General features: G+C 43.7%; 1 protein-coding gene across 1 annotated transcript in view; it reads left to right on the top strand.

Annotated features, from left to right (window-relative positions):
- arhgef18b (rho/rac guanine nucleotide exchange factor (GEF) 18b) overlaps positions 1-1,570 on the top strand; it is a gene marked incomplete at its 5' end in the record, with an annotated part of 51,518 nt that extends 49,948 nt beyond the window's left edge. Inside the window, one exon of the mRNA XM_030784169.1 lies at positions 1,416-1,570. Within this exon, the coding sequence (XP_030640029.1) occupies positions 1,416-1,570 (155 nt within the window). The remainder of the gene's footprint in view (positions 1-1,415) is intronic.
- Positions 1,571-18,904: the final 17,334 nt, after the last annotated feature.

Below are 18,904 nucleotides of genomic sequence, written 5' to 3'. Positions count from 1 at the left end.
GTTGGAGTGCTCTTAACCCCTAATGTATATGGTATGAACAGAGTCCTGGGTTCTTTTCAGACCTTGAATCCCCATCTCTGTTACCCTAATACTCTCAGTGTTTACTGTCTCGGGCATACTGAATGTGTCTGTACATATGAAACAAAATATATTATCTCAAGGGTTAACACAAGAATAAAGGTACTAAATTAAGTTCTTTTAATAAACTAAACACTTCTTTGTATTAAGGATGAATGCAAACAACACTGATCTCAGATGCTACAAATAATAATCCCCAACTATTTACTGAACATGTATTGAAACAAAACAGAATTTAGCACTCTGTTATATCTCTCCTCCACAGCTGTACACACAGTTTTAAAGTTGTTTTTTAAAATATATATGTATATAATTCTCGAATCTTCAGTTGACATTAGGCAGGTCGAAATGCTTCCGCGGATTTGCACACGCGCAGACCGTGATGGGTGAACCCAAACACACACGCACTAAAGCAGCAGCCGGCAACAAAACCAACGTTCAGTGAAAGAAAAGGTTGCAGGGATATGTCGACTCTTGTGAGCGTTGTGATCCAAAGTAAACGGTGACCTCACTCTTAAACGAGAGGCAACACAAACTATAGGATGGTACCTGTTTATGTCCGGTGCTCTTTCGTGTCTTTAGTCGTCCCCTTACAACCGTTGGCTGGTGCCCTCGAGCGCGATGGTGAGGCGTAGCTTGTGTGGCCTAACTCCGCGGTGCCAGAGGAAGTTTGGGCGTATACTCGGTGGCCCAAAGTGCTATCTGCTTACGTCTCTTCGTTCCCAAATTGGAAACGCGGAAACTCGAGCCAGAAACATCGATTCGTACTTGTGAAAAGTCAGCTGAAAATTCGTTCGCCTCGTCGGTGAACCGAAACCGACTTGCTAATCAATTAGCATTGTACTCTCGTGAAAGCGCTTATCAACTCAGTATGAAGATTCCTCAAGCTGTTTACCACAGTAAACAACGCACAAATCTTCATTTGATTAACGCTTAGATAGCCATTAATAAACGTATACATTAGTTTACCCAAACAATATACGAGTTGTGTTTGGCTATACGCAAAATTTCCTCTTACGCGCTTCTCTTTCTGTGATTTAAATCTCGCCCTCAGAGGCTCGAAGCCCTGCGTCTCGTGAACATCAGCCAATCGTACAGGAGTATAGTAAACTCGTTTCAGACATCAGCCAATCATATAGGAGTAAAGTAAATTAGTTTCAAAAGTGACCTTTCCCTAATCATCGTAAAATCAATGAACCACAGCAATAAGACAATGAAGTTACACATACTAATAATTTAAAAAGTAAGAATCGTGCTTATTGGTTGACCACAGTAAATGGTTTGTTTCTGTGTGTGTGTGTGTGTATGTGTGTGTCTGTGTTTTGGTTGTCCCACAGATCCTCTGAGTCCTCCAGATTATATTTCTGATGCCCAGTCAATCCTCACACCCAACGCACAGAAACCAGCCAATCAGAGCACACCACACACACTGCCCCCTCCGCCCTACACACTCACCGATGAATCAGCCAGGGAGGATGTCATTTTTTTCTAAATGAGTTCTGCATTGCATTATGGGACTCTGGAGGGACCAGTGGTCGGGCGACGTGTGGAAGTGCAACTCCTGGAGCTTATGGAACCATGTTGTTTTGTTTTTCCTTTTAGAATGTTTTTAGCCCCTTATTTACAAATGCCAACAACTGTTTTAATGAAAGATGTAAATATATTGAGAAAAGAAGGAGAATATGATAGTTTTAGTGTTTCTGAAAAGCAGAGAATATCCCCTGTGATGTGTAAGCGAATCCAAAGGCTGTGATGTGAGGAGTGAAGGAACAGAAAAGGCTGTGTTTGTTAAACAGACGTGTAAGGATGAAGTAGCTCAGGACCTGGAGGACCTCAGGATCTCAGGTCCTCTGTGCAGGAACAGATGAATTTTGATGTTCTGGCTTAGCGCACACAAGTTCACCGGTTTGCACAGCACAAACATTTTCATTAACAGGCATGTTTTTCAGAAAGGCCATTTTTCGTCTTGAATGGTAATGAACAGAAAAGCTTATGAAATGCACACGAACACACACACACACACACACACACAAACACACATACAAACACACACACACATTGGATTTCAAGCTTACAGCATGACATCAGCAGAGCTGAACATTTTCATACATTTCATTCATATACTAGCTATCATACATTGCATTCATATACCAGCTATCGTACATTTCATTCATGTACCAGCTATCACACATTTCATTCATGTACCAGCTATCACACATTTCATTCATGTACCAGCTATCACACATTGCATTCATATACCAGCTATCACACATTTCATTCATATACCAGCTATCACACATTTCATGGTGAATTCTACTGAATGTCAGCAGCCTTCTCCTGGGGAGGCCATGAGCCTAAAATGTTTGTTCTGATGAAGAGCGCTGAGACAGGGCAGTATGTCTGGGCCCGCGTTTATCCTCTCACCTCACCAAGGGCCACACTGGGGAAGCTGTGAGCTCATAAGAGGAGTTAGGTTTTGACTACTCTGAAAAAATGTCAGTGGTTTGAAGAAAAATGAAGTTCTTATATGTAGGGTTTTTTTTGTTGTTTTTGTTTTTTGCAACTTTTTTTGTCTTGTTTCTGACTACCCATGTCAATGCTAGGATGTCAGAAGGTTTGAACGATCTCACAATGGAAACCTGATGTATTTAACTTAGCATGGCCTGTTTCCATCTACATCTGAGTTTATCTGTTCTTACAGTCTAAAAAGTCAAACTTCTGGAACCTCTTAAATGTTTCTGTACCACTTTAACCTGGTTTATTTCAGAGTGTTTAGGTACAGTGTAAAAAGGCCGCCTGTCAGATAGTAACTTATCTTTCATGGCTTAGCTTATTGTGAAAACTGTCTGATGTGGGGTCATTCTTCTTTTTCACTTTGTTAGGATCGTTTTGGTCTTTACTGAAGACCGACTCGTGATGTAGCCACTAAGATGCATATTTTGTATCCTACACAACATTTCAACCGTGTGGAAAAGTGTGAGACACAGCTATAGAAGCACACGCAGGCCTGATGCTTAGTCTAATAGTAGAATATTACCTCAGCTAATTTTAGGGTCCTCAGAAAATTTTCACAGAAAATACAGAAATGCTTTAACAGACATTTCTTGTAAAATATTGACCGAATCTGTAAGAAGCTACTGTATGTCAAAAGAAAAGTGGTGGATAAGAAATGTTACCAGTTTGAGAATTGTGAAAAGAGCAAAGATATTCCTGGTTTTATAGTGTCAGATATTCGTGGTATAGAAAGCAGTTGCTAACGTCTGTTTCCTGTGGCGCTTTGGCCTGTATGTAGATACTGTACATAACACTGGCCTGTGAGGTCCTCCCTGATTGTTCTGTTATTGATGTGAACTGCAGGATGGGAAAGATCAGTATGTTTCCATCATTTCATGTTATTTTCATTTTTAATATTAATGTTTTTTAAGTTTGATGGCACTTTGTCCCATTTCCAGGGGGGAATAGCTGTGTAATCATCGTGTTATTTTCAGTTTGTCGATGTGGTAAGTGTGTCCCATTTCCAGGGGGGAATCGCTGTGTAATCATCGTGTTATTTTCAGTTTGGCGATGTGGTAAGTGAGGAAAGTCAACCCTTGCTTGCCCTCAGAAGTGGATAAAAAGGCTTTTTGTGCAGTTAACACTCCAAAATCATTTCAGTCATTTCTAAAGCAGTGGGCAGATCTACACATTTCAGCTGTGTAACCAAAGAAGCGTTTTCTCACTCTATAGCTAAACCTAGCGCCTTTTGTGTTTTCTGGTGACCGTTTCGTGTGATAAGGGTGAAGTTCCATGTATAAGGTACCAGAAGTGTAAGCTTGTTTCCATCTTTGGAAGAGATATTTCAAAGCCTGCCTCATACCCTTATCCCAACAGCCTTGCACTTTAATTCCAGTCACCACACGCCACTGGTGCACCAGTACATTTCCTTAACTGGTCCCAATGTCTGGCCCCTGCTGAAAAACAGAAAGGCCTGGAGTCTCCTGCTTGGACCTGACAACTTGAATCTCCACTGATGTCTTAGCCAATCCCTTTAGCTGCTTCATTTTCTATGGTTGTGGCGTGTCACAGGCAGAACTGATTAAGTAGAAGCTCAGCTCTTAATGTTTTATAGAGGTTTGTTCTGTGCTTGTTTATCCTGTGGAAGGTGCATTTGTCAGAAGCATCTCCGTCTCTGTGATTTGTAGGTAGAGATGATAATCGATCATTTTTGTGTCTTGCCAATTTACACTAGTCACTTTCTCTGCATAGTAGCAAACCTGAGGGGACCTGTGTGATAATGACAAGCTTCACTGTGTTTGTCTTCTTTATTTTTACAAATGTTAAAAGACGTTAATAGCATGCAGGGCCTGCACTGTTTTTTCTACAGATGTATTTTAACTCCAGAGCCTAGACACACATACCTGTGAATCCAGCAGCTGCCTTAGGAAGGAAACGTTTAGTAATAAAATGTTTAAAACTCTTTTACTGAGATCTGGGTCTTTCTGCTTCTGTGGCGTTTGTCATAATATCTTATTAATTTCATACAGTAACATTAGAGTTTTAAAGTCTATTATTATAAAGTAATGTTACATTATACAGTTATATTATGTGGCAACATAATATGGTTATATGGTAACATTTCATTATACAGTAATATTACACAGTAAGATATGGTAACATTATATTATACCATAATGTTGTATGGTAGCATTATATTATACAGTAACATTATACAGTAATATTACACAGTAAGATATGGTAACATTATATTATACCATAATGTTGTATGGTAGCATTATATTATACAGTAACATTATACAGTAATATTACACAGTAAGATATGGTAACATTATATTATACCATAATGTTGTATGGTAGCATTATATTATACAGTAACATTATAGTTATACTGCACAGTAACATATTTTACAGAAACATTATATAGTATGACCATAGGATGACATCATATTATACAGTAACTTTATACAGTATGACCATAGGATGACATCATATTATACAGTAACTTTATACAGTATGACCATAGGATGACATTATATTATACAGTAACTTTATATAGTATGGGAATAGTATATGGTACATATGTACAGTAATGTTACTGCACACTAGTGTTACTGGTGTTGGTTATTATCATTTTGAAAAAGGTGATTATGGTGATTGGACTGAGTTTCCATGTTGAAAAAGTTGTATTTACAAAGGCTGGAACTGTGTGGCTAGCATTATGTGTGTGTAAGTGTGTCCGAGTGTTTAAGAATGTCTAACACACATTTATAGGCTGTGTGCATGTGGTGTTTGTGTAGCAGTGTTTGTGCTGTCTCTGGCTCCGTGAGAAATGATATAACTAAATCCATTGACTCAGTTATCCATTGTGTGTGTGTGCATGTGTGTGTTTGTGTATATGTGTGTGTGAGTGCAAGTGTGTTGTCTGAGTGTGTGTGCTGTGTTAAGTGTGTGTGTGTGTGTTGTGTACTGTATGAGTGTGTTGTCTGTGTGTGTGTTGTGTACTGTATGAGTGTGTTGTCTGAGTGTGTGTGCTGTGTTAAGTGTGTGTGTGTGTTGTGTACTGTATGAGTGTGTTGTCTCTGTGTGTGTGTGTGTGTGTGTGTTGTGTACTGTATGAGTGTGTTGTCTGTGTGTGTGGTTGAACTACTCTTTCCACTGTTCTTTTCTCTTTTTTCTTCTCTCTGCACTAAACAGGAGAATGACCACTGCCTGTTGTTTTCTCAAACAAATGACATAAAATGTTTTCTCTGGGAAAACTGTCTGTGTGTTGTGTGTTTGTGTTTTCTCCTAATTCTCAATTATGAAGTCATAAGTCACCATGAAAGTCTGCCTTATCATGACCAGAGAAGCATGACATCTCAGCTAATCTCACATTTAGAGGCAGAGACAGTTTGTGTCGTAATACTAAACAGCTTTGCTCTGAGACACTCACAGGCACTGGGACTTCTGCCACAGCGTGTAACCATGTGTGTGTGTGTAAGAGAGAACACACAGTTAACAGTGTGTGTGTGTGTGTGTGAGAGAGAGAACACACAGTTAACGCCATATGTGTGTGTGTGTGTGAGAGAGAGAGAACACACAGTTAACAGTGCGTGTGTGTGGGTGAGAGAACACACAGTTAACGCCGTGTGTGTGTGTGTGTGAGAGAGAGAGAGAGAGAGAGAGAACACACAGTTAACGCCGTGTGTGTGAGAGAGAGAGAGAGAACACACAGTTAACGCCGTGTGTGTGTGAGAGAGAGAACACACAGCTAACGGTGTGTGAGGTAAGCTGCTCTTTGTCACAGTCCAGAATGCCCATCACTGTTCTGCAGTGTAATATGTTAAATATAAAAGTAAGTGCTGTGAGAGAGATTAGATTGCTGTGATAAACCTGTGCATTGCTCAGACATCACAGTCCCTAACCACAAAACAGACTCTGTCATTTCACAGTGTGTCAGAGCAGTGGAGCATCTGAGTGCACTGTCTGGAGGCGCTGAGGTGGAGGAGCGCTATCTGACGGAGGAGGAGAATTTGAAAGAGTCACTGGGCTGTCAGAGCTGTAAGGAGCATAAAGTGGTTTTAGAAAAAAAAAAATCAAAAAGCCACAGTGTCAGACACCATGGTGAGCAGGGCCAGAACTAAGCCGCTCTTCCAGTGGAGAGAGAGAGAGAGAGAGAGAGAGAGAGACTGTCCTTACATCACGGGACCATGTTATTTTTACACTAGCTAAAAGATTTTCTCACGTGTAAAGCCACAGAGGATAGGCTTTAAAACAGACTTCATGGTTACGGGACAGGAGTCGTCAGGTGCTACCGCTGTCTTGAGAATCAGCCTGGTGAATGTATCAAACACCCATGTATTATACGGTAAGAACACAACGCTGAAAAGAAAAACTGGTATAACTTTCCCTTAAAGCTTAGAAGCTGCCCGTTGTTTACGACTTCGTGGTCTGTGATACTTACAAAAACTGAAGCAACATCTAAAGATGGTTTATAGCTGTCCCAGGCCTGCGCACATGACCTTAAACGTAGCATCTGATTGGTTTGGACAGAGAAGAGCCCAGGGCATCAGTTTTATGTCTTCTTTTCTCATTGTTTTATCACACATGTTGATGTAACCTTGACTACAGTGGAGGTGGTTCTGAGTTGAGTATTATTGTGGCTATTCATGTGATTTTATAATCAACCCACATTCCCTTACTGGGCTGATTAGGGGTCTTGTGGCAATAGACCTAAGTGCCATAGTTACAGACAACTGAGGGGTTTACTCGTCCCTGAGACAGAGGGATGTTACACCCACCACCAAAAATATAAAATGGGACGCAGTCATATTGGCTCCTCCAGTTCTGAGGGTAAGAAAGTGGAACTGTCGTACAGCATCTGAGAAAAAGCTATAAACACAATCCAATAATGAGCAATAAAAGGACAAATCCATGGGTACAAAGTTGACAACCTAGCAGAGACTTGTTTATTGCAGTAATCATTTTAGACTTGCTGGTACAGTTACTGCAGAGGCAGACCTAGAGAAAACCCAATGAATAGAGCCAGATCTCACCTCCACTGAAATGCCTGAATCAGAGACTGGTGCATTTTGCTTTCATGGTACAAGCACTTTTGCAAGGAACCCTTCAAACTGAGGAAACAATTTGACCATGCTCTACTGTAGCCCCTTCCCCCAAACAATTCAGCAAGAGACCAAACTGATTTGAATGAGAATTGTCTCAGTATTTCAGAATATTAAGATGGTGACAACACCTACTGTTTGACACTAGACAAACATGACTGGACAGGTTTGGCTTCAGACTGATACTGCCTCTGCACAGGTCAAACAGCTGGCACCTGCCGGCTCTGCCATTGGATGGGCTTGCAAACCCTGGGGGGCTGATACTGCGTCTGCTTGCTCATTGTCTCATACCGTCGCGGGGCAGCCTGACCTACATGGACAGGCTCGTGTTGCTTTTGGAAAGGCTTGGAAAGAGCGGCTTGTTGGTAGCTCTCCTGTACAGGCCTAGAAGCACTTTGGGGGGGCTGATAGATGTGCTGTCTAGCTGCTGATTGTTGCTGGTAATTGCCAAAAAGCCTCTCTCCAGCAGAAGCTGTCTGGGAGGAACTGTGGACAGGCCTCATAATTGGTCGTAGTTGTAGACAGGATCCTCCCTGGCCACCTGGATGTTCTGTGCCTGACTATAGATTTCTTGGTGAGAGTCAGTTTGTGAAACTGCATCATAAACACTCTCCTCAAACTTATGAGCACAAACATTAAGAATCAGCAGCAACAGCAAGGACACTCTGTAAAAGACCAAAGATCTTAAACGTTACTAAGCACATTGTTCTTCCTCAGACTCATACCTGTCAAACAGGGTCATCAGTTTTCACAGCAAGACAGCAGCTTGCAGGAGCCATTCTCTGATCAGCCTGAATGTCTCACACTTCCAACTTCCCAACAAACAGGCTACTCCTCCTTACACATCAGCTTTGGCTAATCTTCATTTTATATGTTCAGGGAGAGCAATCCACCTATCACAGATCAGCTGGCCTAATTGTCATGGAAACCAGTAATTGATCATTAGAGTTAAGTGTTGTTACCTTCATTCGTCTTTAGTACTCAGTTGGATGAGTTTTGCTTTAATTTTCAATGAGGTAACAAATTTACCTTAATTTTGGCATAGCTCCTGTAGGTTGACAGGAGAAAGACAGGAAACTGATTTTATATCCATCTCTGGTGAAAGAGATTGATATGTGAAGGAAACTGTGCAGAGACAGTGGACATGAAAAATAGAAAGTATAAGGTTTTGAAAAGAATGATTAAAACTGAGGGGATTTATATGACTGTCTGATGCACAAGTATCATATTTAAACACAGACAGGTCATTTCAAAGCGCTGCTTTTTGACATCAAAAATAAGGATTCGGGAGACATGCCACAATTTGAGGCAGTCAGAAAAGGTCAGTAGTTTTAGTATTGGGGACCATCTTGGGTGGCTCATCTGAACCGTTGCCTTATACCATCTACCTAACCAGTCAGAGTAGCTACAGCCAAGCCCGTAACCAGCTATGAGGTCACCGAGTTCCGGACCTCGGTAAAATTTTTTTAGATCTAAAAGATCAAATTTGAAGGCAAATACAACTGGATAAACAAAAGTCAGCGGTTGAGAACTTCTCGTTGGGGACGAGTGCGTGTTTAATTCAGTTTAGACTTGTTTAGCGTCCGCAGCCCCGTGCATCATCAGCACTTCCACTGCCAGCATGTGGGATTTTAGGCGCCCGTTGGCAGCAGCAGTGGCTTGTGTGTGAACTTGCGGCACACCATATTCGGTAAGACAAAGCAATGATCGTTATGCTGTTATCTGTAAGAAACGTTCAAAACAGTAATCTAGTAGAGCGTTTGGAGAAAAGGCAATTGTATGAATCATCTTAAAATGCGTACTCTGGCCATGATGAAGGCTAGGCTATTTCTTTCATATTAGTAGGCTAGCTAGTCTCACACCACGCCACTGATTAAAAACAGCTTATGTAGGCGACGGTATCAATAATAATAGGCCTATGAAAGATTTCAAAAGCACGCGCACAAGACTGTCTGCCTGCTCGGCACAGTCGTCCAGTAAAACCGTTGCGTTGCGGTATCCCTTCACTGCAGCCGATAAATCTACATGACATTTTGTTAGGTTAGCCTATATGATCTGTTATTTTGTGTATATAATTTACATCCGACTTCAAACTTGGGCTCTTGGGACAATCCCCAAATACACAAGCCACATGAAAGGTTGTTCAGTTCAGTCCAGTTCAGATGGTGTACCTTACAAGTAAAACATAACATTTGTTTCTTGTAAATAGCAACATGTATGTATCTTTCTATGTATATAATATTTGAATGTGTTGATAAAACCTAATGCCCCTTTTGCCCCCCGCCCCCCGGACCTCGCTATTTTTTAAATCCTGACTCGTGAGGAGGGGTGCAGACCCGAATTCACTGTATTACAGTATGTTTACTGTAGCCGGCAAACCTCACAGCTGAGCGAACCGGGTTAACGAAGCGGCTGGCTTTAGCGTCCCCCTCTCCTTAGACGCAGCTGTCCCGTTAACCCCCCGACCCCAAACACACACCCTAATACCCACAGGAGAAGGACAGACGGATACAAACAATCGTCGCGCTTTTTGCGGTTTGTATTATTCATGGTGATGTCACCTCGTATAAACCCGCTCAGATGAAAAGACGTGCTAATGTAACCGTTAAACACACACGCGCCCACACACACACAAAAGACGAATTGATTGTGTGTTTGTGTTTGAGTCTAACACACCCACTTTTGAGAGATGGGATTAATCACAGTAGGCCGAATGAGAACTAAATCTTTAATCTGATGGTACAGTGCCGGACTGTTAGAATAATACAAACACTGAACAGGAACAACGAATAAGTATTACATTTTGTTATATTAACGCGACGAACATGACTGTTTATTTGATTATAACCATTTGGTAATCAGTTCATATCCACTAAGGCAGAACCAGAGAGAGCCTGTTCACTCAGACTTGTCCTCAGTTCCAAACCCCTCTCCTTCTGAATCGTGAGACAGTATGTCAGTAAAACCCACACACAACACGCTAACACTGGGGCTTTTGTTAATTAAAACATATTTTGTGCATCCTCACAGCCAAACATGCAAAACTCCCATGGAATGTGTGTGAATACAGTTTTTGGCAACCATGCAAACAAGGCACTCGCAGAATGTCCTTATTAGCCTATGGGAGAGCATTCTCTTCTCACACACACACACACACATACACACACACACACACACACACATACGCACACACACACACACATACGCACACACACACACACACACACACACACACACACACACACACATACGCACACATACGCACACACACACACACACACACAAACACACATACACACACACACACATACACACATACGCACACACACACATACGCACACGCACACACATACACACACACAGTGGATCGAGACATATGAGGCATTGAGATAAACATCTTAAAATGTCACTGTTTCTTTTGTTTCATACCTCACTATTCTCTCTCTCTCTCTCCCTCTCTTTCTCTCTTTCTCTTTCTCTCTCTCTCTCTGGGAGAATTTTTAGTTATTGTTCAGAGCTGATTCAATAGCTGACTCATTAGGTGAGCTATGGATGACGTAGCGTTTATGTATTTGGGTTTGTGTGTGCTTCTGTTTGATTGTGTGCTTCTGTTTGATTTGTGTGATTGTGTTTGGGTTTGTGTGTGCTTCTGTTTGATTGTGTGAATATGCTTGTGTTTGTGTGTTTATGTTTTGAATTTTTGTATATATATTTTTGGAGTGGTGTGGTTCTGCTCAGGTTTGTGCATGTATATGTTTGGGTTTTGGTGTCTAATTGACCAAGTCACTTCTGATTATGGTCATTTTGCTCTTTGTCTTTTATAAATGAGGAAATGATTGTTACATAATGTGGGTATCGTTAACTTTCCAGTGTCTTTCTCGCTCACCGCACACACACACGCACACACACGCACACACATGCGCACACACACAGTGTGATTATGGTTGTGGTGCACTCAGTGGGTGTTGTAAAAGTGCCTGTAACGGCTAGATCTGTAGCCTCTATCAGAGCAATAAAGATACATCAAAGCTCCTCTCCACACAATACACTCACTGTCCAACCGTGGCCAGATCTGTCAACAGTCTCTCCCTCTCTCTCCCTCCCCCTCTCTTTCTGTTTCTTTCTCTCACCCTCTCCCTCTTTTTCTCTCTCTCTCTCTCTCTCTCTCTCTCTGACAGTATAATTGTGTTATTGTATGAACAGTGATTGTGGCACTCTGTGTTCAATCAGAATCACCCTCAAAAATTTCAAAGGGACTAATTTCTTTGTTCACTCGTTTTCAAAAATAGACCCTTTTATCCCACCGAAGCCCGCGTTTGTCTCAACAGGACAGACAAGGCCGAGGGAAGCCTGTATGAGTGAGAGTTTCTTCTGGATTAAATCTACACAAAGTTAAAAACAAAACAAAAAACAATAAGAAAAACATCCTGTTTAGATGAGGTGACGTGTCCTGTCTTTGTTCAACAGGAGGGTTACGAGTCGGAGGAGAGTGCGTGAGAGAAGCTGTGTGTGACCTATCGTCGTCTGTGTCCCCACATGCATGAGGATTTGTCTGAAACATTCAGGAGGACTGTGGAAAAAAGGAGTTGAGTTTTCTCTGAGAAATCTCAGCTGGCAGAGAGGAGGAGTGTGAGTGCAGTTCTGGGGTATGAGGTGCAGCTGATCTGTCTGATTATATCAGTCTTCTGTCCTTTAAGCACCTCTCACCGCCTTCTGCCTCCTCTCAGACTGCCTGTTCACTAGATATGACCTTTGACATTTCTGAGATGAACGTGTGAATCGCAGGTCTTCTCCCCGCAGTGCTGACTGCACCAGTCCCAGTGAAAACAGGAACACTCAGCCTGGGGAGTGCTCAGGAGAATTGTTCAGAGGTAGATTCAGATGTGTTCAGGGAGGTGTGGTGATCCTGCCTAACTGCTGGGATTTGGATGATCCAGAAAGGATTTGAATCCTAACATGACCCTGGGAAAAATCTCCCTTGAGGGAATCCTGCTGTAATGAACGCACACACACACACACACACACACACACACACACAAACCACAAGCTCACCTTGGAATTCAGCTCAGAGTCAGTAAACACGCCCGACGGTGCTACATGCAGGCTGCGGTCGCCTCCCAGACCGTATGGCCACGTTCAAAAACACGTTACATCCAGTTCTCACGCAATGCGGTCGTTTCCTCAATTCATTTTTCCAATTATGCGAAGAGCAGGAATCGAAAACAACAAGTCTGATATGAGCTGCTGTTCTGAAGGCCCTCCCATCCCCTCTGACAGTGAGACACAAACACGGGCTCCCTCTCCCATGGCCCCGGCCTGTAGCTGTCTCCTATATGAACAATAAAACTGACAGTATGTGTGTGTTTGTGTGAGAGAGAGAGATGAAGCATTGGTCAAAGGCTTGCACCTTTAAACCTGCTTTAAACACACACACACACACACCAATGTGGAGTGAAATCCGTAGCTAATTGAAAAATGAGATTAATGAAGTTACATCCTTACTTGAATTCTGCTCTTATTTGACTTCTGGGGGAAGGATTTGCCTCAGGATGATGATGATTGGGGGGGGGGTGTCAGATTTGGGGGGAGCGGCTTTTATCTGAGCAGGAACTCTCAGGGGAGACACGGTGTTAATGTTTCTCTAATTTAGAGTCTTTGTGTTTGAAAAAGGGTCTCGTCTGTGTGTGTGGATCTCAGACACACGCCAGAATGTGAACAGGGGCAACATCACCCCACCCCTCACACACACACACACCCACCCTCACACGCCTAGTACCCCACTCACACACACACACACACTCGCACGCCCAGTGTCTCAGTCTAGATTATGGTGGTCCTGAGCATCTTTCCTCTCTTCTCTTTCTCTCTCTCTCTCTGTCTCTCTCCCTTTCTCTCTCTGTCTCTCTCTCTCTCTTTCTCTCCCCTCCTCTCTCTCTCTGTCTCTCTCTCCCCCCCCCTCTCTCTCTCTGTCTCTCTCTCTCTCTCCCTCTCTCTCTCTCTCTCCCTCTCTCTCTCTCTCTCCCTCTCTCTCTCTGACAGGCTGTTTCTGTCCTTTGTCTTGTTCAAACGTCTATTTGTGCTTCACCGCTTTGATTGTGTCACCGGCAGGATCTGTTTGAAATTTTTCCGTTTTTTAGTTTGCATGACAATGGAGGCATTGACCAGGCTCCCTGCCCCCTACCTCCTCACCCCCAGGCCTTTTACAGAGGGAGAAGGACTTTTCATCCTGTCTGCCGCGTCTGCTTCTCGCTTTTCAAAAGCTGAATTACAAACTGGCTCTACGTTCCCTCCCTGGCTGGGCAGACCACAGAATCCGTTTGTTTTCATTAATGTTCAACAGCACCGTTTAAATGTCACAAAATGACAATATGAGGTGAAGTTATCTTAGGATGAATGAAAAATATGCCTTTTTTGCTTGAACAATTTAACTGGTTTAATCAACATCACAATTCTGAGTGTAAATGTGGTCAGTCAATGTGTTTTTTAGAGTTGTTTGTATTTGGAGGGTATTAAAATGTTTATTGCATCAACATTTTTGAAGTCTTTGAAAGAAAAGGGTGTTGAGCTATGAAACTATTTGACATTTTAATTACATGAGACAAGTTTTTACCTTTTACCAAACAAACAAACAAACAGGAGTGACTTTTGGGAGTGAGACCAGCTGTCTCACTGTGATTTATGCTGTTTGATGTCATCCCTCCTGAATATACCGTCTTTCTCTCTGTTCTCTGCAGTGGATGTCTGTCTGTCTCTCTGCTCTCTATAGTGGATAGCTGTTTGTCTCTCTGGCCTCTGTACTGAATGTCTGGGGTCTCTCCAGTCTCTATATGGGATAGCTGTCTGTCTCACTGTTCTCTGTAGTGGATGACTGTCTGTCTCTCTGGTTTCTGTCTGTCACTCTGGTGTCTGTAGTGGATGCCTGTCTGTCTCTCTAGTTTCTGTATTGGATGTCTGTCTAACTGGTGTCTGTAGTAAATGTCTGTCTCTCTAGTGTCTGAAGTGGGGGACTATCTGTCTCTCTGGTGTCTGTAGTGGATGTGTGTCTTTCTCTCTAGCATCTGTAGTGGATGTCTTTCCCTGGTGTCCGTAGTAAATATCTGTCTCTCTGGTGTAGGTAGTGGATGTCTGGCTCTCTGGTATACGTAGTGGATGTCTGTCTCTCTGTCGTAGGTAGTGGATGTCTGTCTCTCTGGTGTCTGTAGTGGATGTCTGTCTCTCTGGTGTAGGTAGTGGATGTCTGACTCTCTGGTGTAGGTAGTGGATGTCTGTCTCTCTGGTGTCTGTACTGGATGTCTGACTCTCTGGTATACGTAGTGGATGTCTGTCTCTCTGTCGTAGGTAGTGGATGTCTGTCTCTCTGGTGTCTGTAGTGGATGTCTGTCTCTCTGGTGTAGGTAGTGGATGTCTGTCTCTCTGGTATAGGTAGTGGATGTCTGTCTCTCTGGTGTCTGTACTGGATGTCTGTCTCTCTGGTGTAGGTAGTGGATGTCTGTCTCTCTGGTGTCTGTACTGGATGTCTGACTCTCTGGTATACGTAGTGGATGTCTGTCTCTCTGTCGTAGGTAGTGGATGTCTGTCTCTCTGGTGTAGGTAGTGGATGTCTGTCTCTCTGGTGTAGGTAGTGGATGTCTGTCTCTCTGGTGTCTGTACTGGATGTCTGTCTCTCTGGTGTAGGTAGTGGATGTCTGTCTCTCTGGTATACGTAGTGGATGTCTGACTCTCTGGTGTAGGTAGTAGATGTCTGACTCTCTGGTGTCTGTAGTGGATGTCTGTCTCTCTGGTATAGGTAGTGGATGTCTGACTCGCTGGTGTCTGTAGTGGATGTCTGTCTCTCTGGTGTCTGTAGTGAATGTCTGTCTCACTGGTGTAGGTAGTGGATGTCTGTCTCTCTGGTGTCTGTAGTGGATGTCTGACTCTCTGTTGTAGGTAGTGGATGTCTGTCTCTCTGGTGTAGGTAGTGGATGTCTGTCTCTCTGGTATAGGTAGTGGATGTCTGTCTCTCTGGTGTAGGTAGTGGATGTCTGTCTCTCTGGTGTCTGTAGTGGATGTCTGACTCACTGGTGTAGGTAGTGGATGTCTGACTCGCTGGTGTAGGTAGTGGATGTCTGTCTCTCTGGTGTAGGTAGTGGATGTCTGACTCGCTGGTGTCTGTAGTGGATGTCTGTCTCTCTGGTGTCTGTAGTGGATGTCTGACTCTCTGGTGTAGGTAGTGGATGTCTGACTCTCTGGTGTAGGTAGTGGATGTCTGTCTCTCTGGTGTCTGTACTGGATGTCTGTCTCTCTGGTGTAGGTAGTGGATGTCTGTCTCTCTGGTGTCTGTAGTGGATGTCTGTCTCTCTGGTGTAGGTAGTGGATGTCTGACTCTCTGGTGTCTGTAGTGGATGTCTGTCTCTCTGGTGTAGGTAGTGGATGTCTGTCTCTCTGGTGTAGGTAGTGGATGTCTGACTCTCTGGTATAGGTAGTGGATGTCTGACTCTCTGGTGTAGGTAGTGGATGTCTGACTCTCTGGTATACGTAGTGGATGTCTGTCTCTCTGGTGTCTGTAGTGAATGTCTGTCTCTCTGGTGTAGGTAGTGGATGTCTGACTCGCTGGTGTCTGTAGTGGATGTCTGTCTCTCTGGTGTAGGTAGTGGATGTCTGTCTCTCTGGTGTAGGTAGTGGATGTCTGACTCTCTGGTATAGGTAGTGGATGTCTGACTCTCTGGTGTAGGTAGTGGATGTCTGACTCTCTGGTATACGTAGTGGATGTCTGTCTCTCTGGTGTCTGTAGTGAATGTCTGTCTCTCTGGTGTAGGTAGTGGATGTCTGACTCGCTGGTGTAGGTAGTGGATGTCTGTCTCTCTGGTGTAGGTAGTGGATGTCTGTCTCTCTGGTGTAGGTAGTGGATGTCTGTCTCTCTGGTATCTGTAGTGGATGTCTGACTCTCTGGTGACCAGTATCTATATTCTGTCAGTCTGACGTGAAGACAGGCTTTGGGTTTGTTTATTAGGCCCTTACCTCCACTGAAGTGACATCAGTAGCCAAAGAAGGCCAAAGCCTGGGTTAGACAGAGACCAATGAGAAGCGGCAGACAGGAGCAGTGTGTGTGGAAACAGGCTGAGGTTCCTGGGCCTGTCTGTGGAGTTGGCTGTTTAAGCGTCACAAGGGTGGAGGATTTCTCTCTGTCAAACTTCAGCGTGTCTTCAGTGCATCACGACTAATAATGTATCCAAGTGTATCTAATGATGTTTAATGGTTAGGCTGGGCTGCACATCATGGAACACAAACTAGTCTGTTTTCTCCCACGGAGAAACAGAGGAGCCAAAGCAGACTGACTTAATAAAAAAGATTTGGTGTGTATTTGCTCTGTTCCTGCTCAGGCCTCTTGAGAAACTGACTACAGCAGCCTGGCATGGGCACACCTCCCACCCCACATGCCACAGCTGCCTGACTGAGCGTCTCTCTTCCCTGTGGTCTGGGTGGAGGAATTGGGCCTGTGGGGAAATGCTTTGCCAAGCGGAGGCGCTCTGTGGAACGCTGCCTGCCCAGGTGAGACAGGTATGAGACCTGCCCAGGTGAGACAGGTATGAGACCTGCCCAGGTGAGACAGGTATGAGACCTGCCCAGCTATGAGACCTGCCCAGCTATGACAGGTATGATGCCAATGCTTTGCTTGGATGGGTATTTTGCCAATAAAAATGTCATTAATGTGCAGTTTATTTATTTAAAGTAATTAGCTTCCCCTCTGAAGCTGATACTGTAAACATTGTAAGTTCATTTCTCAGGTATAAAATCGTGTGTGTGTGTGTGTGTGTGTGTGTGTGTGTGTGTGAAGAAACGCTGCATGGCAGTGTAAGGACACACAAACCACAGTGAGTATTTTTCTGCATACCTCTTTATTTAGAGAAGTCAAACACTGTCTTCCAGTTGACAGTAATGTTAGCTGGTGAATGTGAAAGCAGAGGCGTCCTATGTGAACAGTCATTAGAGAGGAAAAAAACCCAGCTCCTCACACACTCACAGCTCACACACTAACATTAAGACATGGTACAAAAATAGGTGCAAAATTTAAAGCTACATTTCAGCGTGCAAAAATTTATTTACAGCAACACTGGACACAACTATGGCAACAGGAAACAAAACAAGTGTTGTTTTCATATGTTCAGTATGAATTCAGCCCAAACCAAGCGTATAGAGTGTGAAATGATTTGGCATGTGCCGCTTTGTTAGAGTAAAGCCTGTAAAACAGAGTAATTCAAAAGGAAACTGTTACCTTAGAATCACAAAGAAACTACAGTCAAACTCTTCAGTCCTGCCAAACTGTCGCAGGGTTGTTTATCAAAAACACTTTATCTTTCAGAGGTAATCAGTTTCACCAAACGTTCAACTCAAGCGTTTGCGTTTGAGTCATTCAGTGTCGTAACAGCAGGTCCGAGTAAAATCTTCCTAAAGCACGTTACCATGACAACACAGTGCATTCCCGGCGAAGGAGTCTGCCGACGACCATACGGCCACCTCGCAGGTCAGATCCGCAGATTTCCGGGCGAACCGGACGGGCCAACAGAGCCGAGAACCCACCGAAGGGCCGCGGCGTGGTCCTGAGAGCTCAGACAAATCAAACGCGTCTGAAATAAACCGACGTGAGCTCACGTTCGCCCTCCTTTCCCTGTCAGACAGCAGATCAGCGTCCCAGCACCAGGAATTCCACATTCGCGGGACAAAGGATTCCTTTTTCTCCGGAGTTTCCGAGAATCCTCCTCAGTGAGCAGCGCAGTGCAAATGTTTACTGAACGTCTAATGTGTTCGGTCACGGAATCCGTTCAGAGAGGGTGCCGCGACAAACTAGCCAAGGGCATGGCTTAGCGTTTCCTGTCACTCTGTGGCTGTTCTGTTACTGAGAGGCTCTGGAGCAAAAGCAGGGCCCTGCGGCTGAGGCTACGTGGCCTCGGGAGCGTACAGCACAGTCAACTTCTCCGTCCGCTTCAGTCTTCCAGTCGTTCCATGAGGTATGAAGATCCATGAGCACTGCAGTAGCAGCTCAATAATAATATTATTATTAATAATTAAAAAAGAAAACGAGATAAGAAAACAAAGAGTGGTTACAACCACGTCTTGTTGCTATGGCAAAGGTCCGTTTCATCACAGTGTCTGGGTGCAGGCGTCATGTGACACAACCCCCCCCCCCCCCCAAATGCCTGCCCCCACCCTCCCCCAGCATTCCACAGGATCTGATGGGAGACATCCCC

The sequence above is a fragment of the Chanos chanos genome, chromosome 9 (assembly GCF_902362185.1).
Source record: "Chanos chanos chromosome 9, fChaCha1.1, whole genome shotgun sequence".
NCBI lineage: Eukaryota > Metazoa > Chordata > Actinopteri > Gonorynchiformes > Chanidae > Chanos > Chanos chanos.
The sequence above is the reverse complement of the archived record's forward strand: the minus strand, read 5'-3'. Positions and strand labels throughout refer to the sequence as shown.